General features: G+C 36.9%; 1 protein-coding gene across 1 annotated transcript in view; it reads right to left on the bottom strand.

The window, feature by feature from the left end:
• Nucleotides 1–13,980, bottom strand: part of LOC150079858 (liprin-alpha-1-like) — a 320,789-nt gene that overhangs the window by 58,665 nt on the left and 248,144 nt on the right. Inside the window, exons 11-12 of the mRNA XM_090383256.1 lie at nucleotides 8,873–8,964; nucleotides 5,377–5,461 (exon numbers count right to left, since the gene is read on the bottom strand). Of these exons, the coding sequence (XP_090239382.1) occupies nucleotides 5,377–5,461; nucleotides 8,873–8,964 (177 nt within the window). The remainder of the gene's footprint in view (nucleotides 1–5,376; nucleotides 5,462–8,872; nucleotides 8,965–13,980) is intronic.

Here is a 13,980-nt window from a genome sequence, read left to right as displayed (position 1 = left end):
CAAAAGTGGGCATGCAAGATGATACAGTCAATAGAATTAACAACTTCCAACGTGGAATGATAGTAGGATGCCACATAAGCAAGCATTCTGTAGGAGACATTACAGTCACTCCGGGAATCCCTAGGTCAATGGTTAGTGACATCATATGCAATTGGAAGAGGAATGGAACTGAATCTGCCAAAAAATGGCCTGGTAAACCCTGAAAACTAACAGAATGGGACAAGAGAATTCTGCAAAGAACTGTGCTTGAAAATTGTAATTTTCCATTGTCTCAAGTCACACAAATTCTTTGTGAGAGTAGTGGGACTAATGTCAGCACTAGTACAATATGAAGGACACACTAAATGATATGGGTTACAATGATCATGCAGCTGTTCATAAGCCATTGATCACCTCAACAAATGATAGATGCCAATTAGCATGGTGTAAGGAGTGTGAATCCTGGACTGCAGAGCAGTGGAAAACAGTCCTATGGACAGATGAATTGAGGTTCACACTCTATCAGTCTGATGACCATTCCTGCTAGGGTGTGGTGAATGCTAGGGGAACAGTTCCTTCCTGATTGTATCCTCCCAACAATGGTGGAGGCAGTTTCATAGTATGGTATGGGGCTACTTTTCATGGTTTGGCTTGGGTCCATTAGTCATTATCGACAAAACCATGAATGCTGTGCAATACCTGGAGAATCATGCACTTCCAACATTATGGAAATACTTTGGGGAAGGCCCATACCTGTATCAACAAGACAACTTGCCTTGCCATACTGCTCGGTTTGTTATTTGGTTTTTAGGAGCATTAGCAACTAAGGCCATATTGCTCCGAGGATATGCGGTAGTAATTCCCTGACCTTTCCGCATCCCCCGTATTTGGTGGTCACAGGCTCGAACCCCTGTCTAATCAAGAAGCGTGTACTACGCACTGCTGCTCCTGCCCACCTGGCTACGGAGGTGCCGCATACTACTTGGGTCATAACAGAGTGGTTTGAGGACATGGGTGTGGAAAATTTGGATTGGCCAGCCCAGAGTCTTGATCTGAAACCTATCGAGCATCTTTGGGGTGCATTGAATCGTCGGGTATGTGCATGTCAAGATCACCCAAAGAACAAGGCCAAATTGGTGGCTGCGTTAAAGGCCAAGTGGAGGAACATATCACCTGACATTTATAAAAAGCTGGTTGAGAGTATGCCACAAAGAATGAAGGCCGTCATAAAAGCAAAAGGTTTCAGCCCAAAATACTAAATGAAACAATAAAAGCTTTTTTTTGTCTAAAGGCAGGTGTCCAAATATAAAAGGTAAAGGTAAAGTGCAGCCATTATCAACCCACTGCAGGATGGAAGCCTCCTCAACAATTCATGCTGAGGGAAATGAACCATAATCTGCCACGTTCGTCCACTGCGGGTTGGCAGATCAACCGTATTCAGCAATCAGGGGCTTGAACCCCGGTCTATTCAAAGAGCGTGTGCTACTGCACTCCCGCTCCTGACCACTCGACTACGAGGTAGGGCAGTGTACGTATGTATATAATTTTTTCTAATTGGTTTTAGTTAAATTTACTTTTTGCAATGTTTTTCCTTCTTACTGCCATATTTTAATTTAACTTACAATATAGATACACATACTTTATTATTTCTTATTTTATTTTTCTATTACTACAACAAATTAACCTTATTTATTAAGTTATTTGATTTTTAAGTTGCTGCTATTTATATGTAGCATTAATGCTATTGCTATAGTTAACAATTAAACATTATACACACATTATTTAAATTAGTTCTTTAGTGCCGTGGCCCCTAGGTAATTTAGTTGCATAAATGGTGGTCCAATGGTGCTGACTAACACTTTTGTGTGTTAGCAGAAAGCAACCAGACTGTTTAAGTTTTTAAGAATTAAGCACTAATTTATATAAACTTATATCTTAAACAACCAGGGGAAAAACAGCAATATAAAGAAAATAAAAAATAAAAAAACAGGGCAAAGTGAAAGGAAAAGAAAAAAACCTCCCACCAAAAAAATAAAACAAAATTTTTGCTTAATATAAGAAAATAAATTATTATATTAAACTATCTATGCACATTTGGATATGATTTTCTTCTGTAGTTTCTGCAATAATTCTTGTATGATCTTGACATGCAACAGATTTCAAGTGTTCTAAGAGGAAGAAATCAAGTGATGTTAGATCTGGCAATTATGGTGGATTTTTGACTGCACCACTTGTCTTCCAATTGAATTATTAGAAAACTCTTTGTGCAAGAAGCATTAGATGTTAAGGGGGAAGGCATGGTGGTACACCAATCATGCCAGAAGAAGAAGACAGACACAAGTTTTGATAATATATTATTGCTAGGGAAAGATATGGAGAATACTTGTAACCATATAGCTATATGGTGGACCAAACAAGGACTCATTATTAAAAAATATCATTATCTTGCAGAAAGAAGTAACAAATTCCATCCTTATAAGATTAACCTTGTACAGGAGCTTCATGGTGCCCAACAATCCATTGTCATGAAGCTCTTGTACAAGGTTAATCTTATAAAGATAGAATTTGTTACATGTTGGACTGCAATTGGTTCCACATTGATGTGACAGTTTTCTTATGGATTTATTTGAATTTTTTTCAATTTCTCCAAGCATTCATTATTCATTATCAGTTCTGCCAAGCACATATATTCAACAACTACTTCTCCATATCTTCCCATTCTCAGCCCTCCTATTCATTTCTCCATATCCATCTTCCTTTCCCCCCTCTATTCATCAATCACAGCTTTCCTCAATCTCCTTCTGGGCCTCTTCTCCTCAAATTTTCAACTTATCCCTCCATCACATCCTTCATCAATCCCTCACCTTGAACATGTCAAATTCAATTTCTCTTCCGCTTCCTGATTATTTCAGTCAAGCACTGCTCCTCACCCATCCTTCTCAAAACTTACTTATTTCTCACTTTCTACCCATCTTATCTTTTCTATCCTCTTGCATGTCTGCATCTCAAAACTTTCCATCTTTTACTCTCTTCCATTCTCAATGTCTGTGTTTCTGCTCCATACTCTATAGCAGGCACTGTATCAATCTGTTCCCTAAACCAATTTCTAATCTCCCACATAATATTTTTATTTGCTTCTCAAAAGCATTTTTATCCGCTACTATTCTTATTCTTATTTGTCTGGTACTCCTTGCTCCTCTCACCATTAGACTTCTCAAATACCCATACTTGGTCATCTGTTCTGATCTCTATCCTCCTATTTCAATATTTAACTCACATTTTTCTCTTCCTGCTCTCATAACCTTTGCTTTTAAATATTTATTCTTTTTGAAAGCCCATCATAACTTTCCTTTAGCCTATTTACCAATTATTATTATAAATCATTCCTCAGAATCTGACACAAGTACTATATCATCTGAAAATCTAACACTCTCAATAAACTTTGCCACCATCTTCACCCCACACATTTCTCTCCCATCTATGTTTTCTTTATCAAATGCCTCCTTAACTATTTCTTCTACATATATATATATTAAATAAAGCTGGGGACAGACAACATCCTTGTTTCACATCCCTTCCTATCTCTCCAATTTCAGTGTCACCTTGTTCTATCCTATTATTTTTTATTCCTGATATAATCTACTAATCATTCTTCCATCCTTCAAATCCATTCCATCCTTTCCAACATATTCAATAATTTAAGCAAGTTTACCAAATCTATAAAACATAAACATATGAGGTGTGGCCAAAAATGGATAAGTGAAATGTATTAATAAATTATAGAACAGCTTTATTTTGATAGTTTAATATCTTATAAAATAACATGAAAAAATTGTATGTCAATGTTAACATTATTGTTTCTAAAATATTAACATAACTGTTTCTAAAATTTAATTTTTTATGTTGGTAGGTGGAAGAAGAATATCCAGCAAATAAAGCATTGTTCAGTAATCAAATTTTTATTAAAGAGGGCAGAAATACTAAAAAAAAAAACAATGAAAGAATGACTAGTGTTTTGGAAAGTATCATCCAGTTATGCTACTGCTGCGATATGGTCAGCAGTTCAAAAAGGAAGCCAATCAGGGGTTTTTGCAAGATCTAGTAAGCTGTCTGAAGCAATTAATTCAGAAATAGTTGCCATCATTGAAAAATTAGTCTCTGAACTTGAAAAAGCACTTAACATTTCGAAGAGAAGCATTTTAACAATAATACATGAGCACATTTGGAGCCATAAAATTTTTATCCTGTTTAGTGACTGGTGATGAAACTTGGCTACATTTTTATGATCCTGAATCCAAATTATAAAGCATGCAGTAGAAACACAAGGGATCTCCAACCCTGAAAAAGTTTTGAATCCAACCATCAGGTGGAAAAGTGAATGCCTTAATTTTCTGGGGCACAAAAGGATTGTTGTTAACTGATTACCTTGCACCTAAAATTACAATAACAGAGGAATATTATGCCAGCATTATGCCAGAGTTAAAAGCTGCAAATTGGGAGAAAAAGATGAGGAAATTTGGGTCATCAGATTTTTGCCTCTCCATGACATTGCACTCATGTACAAAGCCCAGATTGTGCAGGCTAAAATTCAATGTGGATTTGAACAATTAAATTCCTCCCCCCATACAGTACCTCAAGTGACTATTATTTGTTCAGAAGCCTCAAATCTCATATTCATGGAACTCATTTTAAAGATGATAAGAGCTAAAAGCAGCTGTGGAAGTCTGGTTTGATAACCAACTTGAAGGATTTTTTTTTTTGAAGAATTATACTCTTTGAAGATTAAACATAATAAGTGTACTAAACTTTGGAGTGAATACAAAAAAAAAAAAAAAAACAGAATTTTGTACTATGTCTTTTATACTCTATTCTCAGAACTTTTTGACTACCCCTCATATCTTTGATTACTTCCAAATGCCTTTCTGTCAACATCACTTTTTTTGCATTCCCTGTTCCCCTCCTGAAGTCACTGTCCTTCTTCCACACTTTCCTCCATCCTTCTATTTAACATTAATATTTTCTTTAAGCATAGCTACTTTATTTTCTTCATTAACAGCACTTCTTGGTCTCTTCACTATGGAGGCAGTTGTGGACACTTTCATTTCTTTTGAAAATGGTCAATTAATCTTAGTATAGTTGAATAAATTTTTCTGCAACATATCAATGAAATACTTAAACCTCTCAACAAAAGAGCAATCTAAAGTCCAATACAAATCAGTGTGTATTATGTCTCTAGAATACCTTTCTACTTAATTCATACAACTTGGATGCACTCTGAAACTATGATAATCAGACTTGAAAACACAAATGATTTTCTTTTAGCCATTTTCTTCTAAATACAAAACTTTGCTTCAAAATAATAATAAGATAAATAAATAAATAAATTGTATTTCTAACTTTATCACGCCTCTCATCGTCTTCATCATCATCATCTTCATCCTCATCTTCTTCTTCTACAGGTAGCTGATGTCCAAGATGATTTCTGATATTAGAAAAAAAATTGACAAAACAAACATTATTTTTCATTTAAAAAGAATTTAGCAATAATTTTTATTGAATATAAAATATGAATACAATCTTTAATGGTGATTTTGTGAGGATACCAACTTAAAAGATATGAAATAGTCTTCACATACAAATATGGCAAAAATATGATGCACATCCGTGCTAAGCCTTCCTCCTCCCCACACAGAATTAAGAAATTGTACAGTCTTATGTAGTGAAAATACAAACTGTCAAGTCACTTTTATTGAATCAATTAGAGACTCCATAGAAATTATTTAAAAAATTTTTTTCCAATAACTTTAAAAATAATTACAATATTTCAATGGTTATACAATTAATTCATATATTATTCCTAATATGTGAGGGTAGAGAGATGATGTAGAGACAAATCAGTGTCTATACATTATGATGTTTCACCCTCTTTAATGAAACATAGAGGTACTGTTTCCTCCTGCCATAGGCTATTATTCTAATATGAATGTACAAAGAACATGTTAATTAACATTTCTAGACAAAACACCAATGGTAGACTTGAAAGGAATGCAGTAATTTACTTTTCATATTATGAGTGTCTGTCTAATGATGTTGTTGTTATTGTTATTTTGGTTTTTAGGAGCATTAGCAACTAAGGCCATATTGCTCCGGGGATATGCGGTGGTCATTCCCTGACCTTTCTACATCCTCCGTATTTGGTGGTCACGGGCTCAAACCCTGGTCTAATCAAGAAGCATGTGCTATGCACTGCTGATCCTGCCCACCTGGCTACGGAGGTGCCGTGCTAATGATGGATAATTCTCAAGGAACAATTGTTTTGGAAAGTATTCTTGAGAATATTCCTTGGATATTCTCAAGAATACTCTCCAAAAAGATTATTTTTGATAATTAACCATCATTACTACAAAAAAAAAAATTTTCAGATAATATTTTCATCTATATTTCTTTGGTAGAAGTCTGTTTTTTCCTTAAATTTTGATATTGTTAAAAAAAAAAAAAAAAGTCATTAGCATAAGTATTAGTAGAGGCATATGATACAAGAAAGCAAGCTTATACAGCATCAGCCAAAAAAAAAAAAAAAAAACACTTCCCATTTCACCCATCCATTCGCTCCAAAAGTTTGTTCAGTTCTTCCTTGATTTGTTTCAGCAATCAACCACCCACTAGCTAAAGGCAAACTTCCACATATTTATTCTACAACTGTCTTTCCCCAATTTTAGTTTATGCCCCCTCAGTTTGATAATCTGAGCAAGAGGAAGAATCTCATCAGCACTGAGCCTGCTTATGTTTATGTTTTGAGGTGATCTTTAAGCTGATTAACAAAAATGAGGAATCTGTTCAAAGATATGATACCATTTTAGCATTAGCTAATGCTAAAATAAAGAAGAAGGTTACTCCAGATAACACACATTTGTTTAACTACTATTATTATTATAATGCTAACCACTGAAATCAAAGAGCCATCAAGATTAACCAACCAAGAATAGCCTATCTTTCCATCTGTGTCACCTTCTGTGCTCTTTTACCTCTTACTTTCTGAATTTCTTAAACTGTCGACCTATTCATGAGGAGAAAGATTAAGGAGGCAATATGTGATTTCAGTATAGGAAAAAGTTCTAACAAGGAAGATCTTCTTAAGATGCCATAGTGTTTTAAATGGAACTTTGCTTTCAGATACTTTGGGAACAAAAAAAAAAAAAAAAAAGATGATCCCAAATGCTATTCAACTGCTGTAGTTTTAAAAGATTATTCAAGAGAGAGAGAGAGAGAGGGGGGGGGTGAGTTAGTGAGTGAAAAATGCATCTCATATTTTACACGTTTCAACAAGTGTGTTATATGATTACACTGGATTACTTTTAATAATGTTTTTGACACCTTTTAATTTTAGTGTCTGTATTATTAACTAATAGTATTAATAATTCTGGCCTTTATTACACACTACGCTGGTTATCCAAATAAAAAAAAAAATAAATAAAAAAAAAAAATAAAGATTTAATTTTCAAATACAGCTTACAACATTTCATGATGGTGTGAATAATTTTCCCATTTTATCATATGATATACATTAGTTACTTATTATTATTATTAACATGGAAGATGTATTCCGACCAAATGGTGGATCTATGTTAAAGGATCCAAACCTTCCTATTATACATTTTTCCATACTTTTAATTTTGAAAAGTTGGCCAGTATGTGTAATAAAGGACAAAATAGAAGATACCATCATAACCTGAAATATCAAAATCTATTTTAGGGTATTTATATCCTTTTTCACAAGCAATCCAACTTTATTTGCAAATAAGCTTAAGCTCATTTGTTAAGCTCATTTAAGCCTAACTCATTTGTCAAGCTCATTTAAGCTTAACTCATTTGTCAAGCTCATTTAAGCTTAACTCATTTGTCATATGGTAAGCTGAATTTGTTTAATCAGTCTTTCAATGGTAAGAAGCTTCAAAATGAAACTGACAGAAACAGTTTAATCATTTAAAAGAACACCTTATATTACAATAATTTGTATAACGTCCTGAGAAACAACATTAACTAAAAAAAAAGATATTAGATGTAACAAATGATTTTTGCTAAAAAAATCAAACTGCACAATAAATATCAATGACTGAGCATGCTGCTATGTTGGTTACACTGTGTATGCCAATCAGTTTACAAAGTTAAAGTTTCCATTCAAAACACTTGCTCAACCTCACGTGTACGAAATGGCATTCTTGATTGTGCCTAAGCTTTGTTCAGTATTAGGCTGGTGCACACTGGCTTTTGCAGCTCCACAAGGAGGGCGGTGGGAAACACCAGTTTCCACTTCTTTTCACAGCTACCAGTCCATACTAATTTTGTATCACCCTAAGTCAGCTGACATAACTACCCATGAAGGCATAACTATTCCAACAATTAACAACTCATTTACCAAAGGAGACTTTCTAAAATCCAGTCTAAAACCCTTCCTGCCTTGGCGTGAATTAATACCTTAAAAATCTCATTTACATTCTGTTTATTATTTCCCCCTCTCACAGCCTTATAAATCTCAGTCAGTTCTCTTTCAGAGTATGATTCAAGACATCAAGCTCTGCACCCCAGATTATACTTATCATATTATAGCAACAGTATATCATCTGTATACATTTTGAGTGATAGTGAATTGCAATAGTTAGCCCCTTCCCCTTATAAAGACTTTGTTCAATGTCATTTTTCCATAGTGTTCTCTTTTCAGAATAAATTAAGAGTGTAATGTGAGGTACCACTGTATTTAGACAGTTACATTTTACAGAAAAATATTCATTCAAATAATTTTTAATATTTACTGTACTTTTTAAAGAGGAATATGTAAAATTTTGCTTATGATCATGCATATACCTTAACCTAAAGGAAAGATTAATATTTTTACCTATTAAATGCATCTTTCCTATAAGTCTGAAAGTCTCGCCTGATGGAATCCATCTCACTTCTCATCCTTGACAATTCTGACATAATTTTATCCTGAAATTGAGCACAGTTTTTGGTTAAGATAAAGTAAAGGATCTTTGCTTTTCAGCAAGCACTAATAAAAAAATTCTTACCAATAGTTGTAATAAATGGTTAGAAAGGCATGCCATCTTTAAAGAATCACACATAGCAGTCCTTTGCTTTGTCTTAGAAATTACAAATTCTGCACTGCTTTATCAATTCAAGCTAAATATAAATATATATATATATATATATACCTGAAAATAATTGTTCTAATTGCAAGAACATTTACAACAACTGGATTACTAGTAAAAGTTAAGGTACTGGGATCTAGTCTTTCCAACTTTTGCTACTCCATCACCCACCACAAAAACAAAATTAAGCATTTTTATAAACAGTAAACACATTAACATTAAAACATGTGACTGAGACTGCTTGAAATCAGTAACATAGATCAATTAATTAATCTTTATTAGATCATTTTTAATCCAAAGGAACTACAATTTCTTGGAATTAAAAAAAAAATGGCATTACACACTTATACACTAAGTGGCTACTTTATTAGTTACACCTACCTAACAGAAAGTAGGTTGTTGTTATGTTGTTTTTGTTATTTGTTTTTTAGGAGCATTAGCAACTAAGGCCATATTGCTCCGGGGATATGCAGTGGTCATTCCCCGACCTTTCCGCATCCTCTGTATTTGGTGGTGATGGGCTCGAACCCCGGTCTAATCAAGAAGCGTGTACTACACACTGCTGCTCCTGCCCACCTGGCTACGGAGGCGCCTACAGAAAGTAGGATGTCCAATTCAAGCCCTCAGAGCATTAGTAGAGGCATATGATGCAAGAAAGCTCACTTATACAGCATCAACAAAAAAAAAAAAAAATTTTCCCATTCACTTATCCATTTGCTCCAAAAGTTTGTCTAGTTCTTCAACTATTCTACAACTGTTTTTCCTCAATTTGAATTTATGCCCCCTCAGGTGTGTAATCTGAGCAAGAAGAATCCCATCAGCACTGAGCTTGCTCAAACCATTCAAGGCCTTATACACATTAATCAGATCACCCTGCAGGTGCCTAATCTCCAGACACTGCCATTTGCAGAACTTAAGCCTTTCTGGGTAAGATGAACCCTTTGTTACTATCACCAACCTTGTTACCCTTCTCTGTACCCATTCAGGCAGCTCTACTTCCTTCCTAAAATGAGGCCTACATACCTGTATGCAGTAGTCAAGGTGTGGCCTGACCATCACCTTATATAAAGGGATAATCACCTCCTCATTCCTGTTAGCAAACTTCCTGTATATTATTAGCAAGACCCCATGGGATGCTCTGGCAGCCTGCATGCACAGCTCAGAAAACTTCCCATCCAGCTGTGTAATAAGAGCAGTCCGGTTTCATTATAGCATGGACACAATGAGGTGCTGAAAGCATGCCACAGGAACACTGGTCCATGTTGACTCAACTGCTTCCCACAGATGTTACAAAAACTCAATAGTTAGTTACCTCTAATCCAAAGAGCTTGTTCCACCTCATCCCACAGGTATTCAATGTGATTGAGATCTGGTGACTGAAGAGGTCACCACATTAAGGTGGATTCACTTTCAACTTCCTGGAACCAGTCCTGTACAATTCTGGCCTTGTGACATGGCACATTATCCTATTGAAAGAGCCCATTTGTGAATGGATATGCTGCAGCCATGAAAGGATGTGGTTGGTCGGAAACAAATTCCAGATGACCTGTGTCATTCAAATTTTGCTTCACTATTGTCAAGGGGCACAAGATGCACCATAAAAACACTCCCCACACCATTTCACCATGACCACCAGCCTACACTGTTGACACCTGAAAGGATTGGTCCATGGACTCATGCTGTTTTTACCATATTCTGGTCCTCAGAACACTGTGAAACTAGGCAATATTTTTCCAATACTCCATTTTCCAGTGTTGATGTTCCTAAGCCCGCTGTAACTATATCTTTTTGTTTTTTTGATGGTAGGACCAGAACCCAGTTGAGCATCAGCTGCAATACCATCTGTTATGAGGGATGATGAGTTTCTATTACTCTGCACAAGTCTTGTCAGCCTCCACTGTTCTCTCACATCAATAAGCTGGTGTCAATCACAGAATCACCATGGCTGGATGTTATTTGGTTACTAGACCAATCTCAACTGCACCCAAGACACAGTCATAAGTAAAAATCTTAGCAGGGATGCAGTTTCTTAGATAATCATACTGGCACATCTGCTGCCGACTAGCATGCCACATTCATTGAAATCTTTCATCTTGCTCATTCTTGTAGTGAACATAAACAGCACCTTATGCATCTGCCCACCTGTTTTACACTGAGTGATCACTGAATTATGACTACCTAATACTTTGTAGGTCCTCCTTTTGCCCTCAGTACAGCAGCTATCCGATTTGGCATTGATTCAACACGATGTCGGAAGCGTTCTGGAGGTATGGCCAACCAAGCTGTGTGTAATGCAGCTAGCAATGCAGGTATAGAGGTGATTGGTGTATCCAGATGCCTAATATGCCTTTCCATAGTGTCCCACAAGTACTCTATGGGATTGATATCGAGGGAGTTCAGAGGCCAATCGATATGCTGGAAGTCAGAACTGTGTTCCTCAAACTATTCCTGCACAACAAGTGCCCAATGCATTATCATCTTGGAAGACACCATCGCCATTCGGGAAAAAGTGTAACATAGCAGGGTGTACACAGTCAGCAAGCAGTTGACGATAATGGAGACTAGTAATATGTTATTCCACATGCATGAGGGGTCCAAGTTCCTGCCAGTGAAACATGCCCCACGCCATACAACCGCCTCTACAGGCCTGCATTTTTGATACCATGCATGAAGGATCAAGAGCCTCATGTTGTTGATGCCAAATCCATACACAACTGTCAATGGTGTGGAGTAATAACGTGATTCATCCGAACAGCACACCTTCCAGTCTTCTAAGGTCCAACTTGCATGCTCTTTGCACCAGGCGAGTCTTTTATGCCAATGAACCTTGGTTAGGAGAGGATACCGTAGGAGTCGTCTGCTGGTATAGCCCATACATGCGAGCGTGCGACTCTGATCATGCCAGATATTGTTCGGGTTGGCTCACATTGTGTTGGGTAGTGAACTCTTAAACAGTGCTGCGCCTGTTCGCCTGTACGAGTTGTCGGACCAGGCACTCACCTCTAACAACAACCTTTCACTGACCTTTGAAGTTTTGCCGTCGGGTTGTTGTTTGACCATTTTGACGCCAGTCCTGGTACACTTTAATTATGGCGGCTCTCAAACACCCCACGAGTTCAGTCGTTTGGGAAATCAAGGTACCAGCTCATCAAGCACCCACAATCTGTCCTTTATCAAAGTCCAATAAATCTTACCTTTTACCCATCACACTCAGAATTTTACTACCTACTAGCATTAGCATTTAGCATTAGTAGAGGCATATGATGCAAGAAAGCAAGCTTATGCGATATCAGCCAAAAAAAAAAAAAAAAAAAACCCACTCCCATTTCACCCCTCCAGTCGTTCGAAATACCTGTCCAGCTAAGCCTTAAATTTATTTTGGCTATCAACTTCCACAACAAGGGATGGAAGTCTGTTCCACCAACCAACTACCCGCTGGCTAAAGACAAATTTCCACACATCTATCTTACATCTGTCTTTCCTCAATTTGAATTTATGCCTTCTCAGGTGATTATTCTGAGCAAGAGGAAGAATCCCAAAGGCATTGAGCATGCTCAAACCATTCAAGGCTTTATACACCTCTATCAGATAGCCTCGCCGGTGCCTAGTCTTCAAACACTGTAATCTGCAAAACTTAAGCCTTTCTTCGTAAGAGCAACCCTTTGTTCCATTCACTAATCTTGTTGCCCTTCTCTGTTCTTATTCCAACAGCTCTACATCCTTCTTAAAATAAGGCCTCCAGACCTGTATACAGTACTCAAGGTGTGGCCTAACCATTGCCTTATACAAGGGGATAATCACCTCCTTATCCCTGCTAGAAACCTATATATGACACCATGAGCTACTCTTGCAGACCATCTGCACTGCTCAAAAAACTTCATATCTGCCTACACAATTATCCCCAGTCCTTTTCATTCTTTACCACTGTCAGTATAGTACCACACAATTGATACGTTACTCTGGGTTTACTGTTAAATGACAGTACGCTGTTTTACTGTTAAAAGCGTACTGTCATTTACAACCCTACTGACGTTCGTATCATCTGCAAACTTGGACTTTAAGCCTGATATACCATCATCAATATCATTAATAAATACAGAAAACAACAATGGACCCAACACTGAACCCTAGGGAACTCCACTAATAACATTAGTCCATGAAGAGCAGTATCCATTGATTACCACTCTCTGTCTTCTCCTACTCAACCATCCCTTTATCTACAGCAGCAATTTGCCTCCAATGCCACGCAGCTCCAATTTGTGCAGCAGTCTTCCAGGTGCAACAGCATCAAAAGCCTTTCTAAGATCCAAATATATGATATAAATTCTTTGCATCCAGTTCCTTTGTGATCACATCATAATATCCAATCAAATTGGTCAGTTAGTTATTTGGTTTTTAGGAGCATTAGCAACTAAGGCCATATTGCTCCGGATATGCGGTGGTCATTCCCTGACCTTTCCGCATCATCCATATTTGGTGGTGACGGGCTCGAACCCCGGTCTAATCAAGAAGCGTGTGCTACGCACTGCTGCTCCTTCCCACCTGGCTACGGAGGCGCCTCAAATTGGTCAGACAAGACTTCCACTTAACAAACCCATGCTCTGTCCGAGCTATAACTGAAGTCTTGTCTAGATGATCCTGCAGTGCTTCTTTCACCAGTGCCTCCATTAATTTCCCTGGAACAGAAGTCAAATAACAGGTCTGTAAATACTTGTGTTGCCCTTTGATCCTCCTTTGTGAATTGGGGTCACATTTGCATATCTCCAGTATATGGGTATCTCCCCTGAGTCCAAGGAAGCTCTCATAATTATGGCTAATTGTTTACTTACTTCCTTTTCTGTGTCCTTTAATATAA

This window comes from Mastigoproctus giganteus, chromosome 10, assembly GCF_048544385.1.
Source record: "Mastigoproctus giganteus isolate SK-2022 chromosome 10, ASM4854438v1, whole genome shotgun sequence".
Classification (NCBI taxonomy): Eukaryota; Metazoa; Arthropoda; class Arachnida; order Uropygi; family Thelyphonidae; genus Mastigoproctus; species Mastigoproctus giganteus.
Note: the sequence above shows the minus strand (reverse complement) of the source record. Positions and strands in the feature narration are given on the sequence as shown.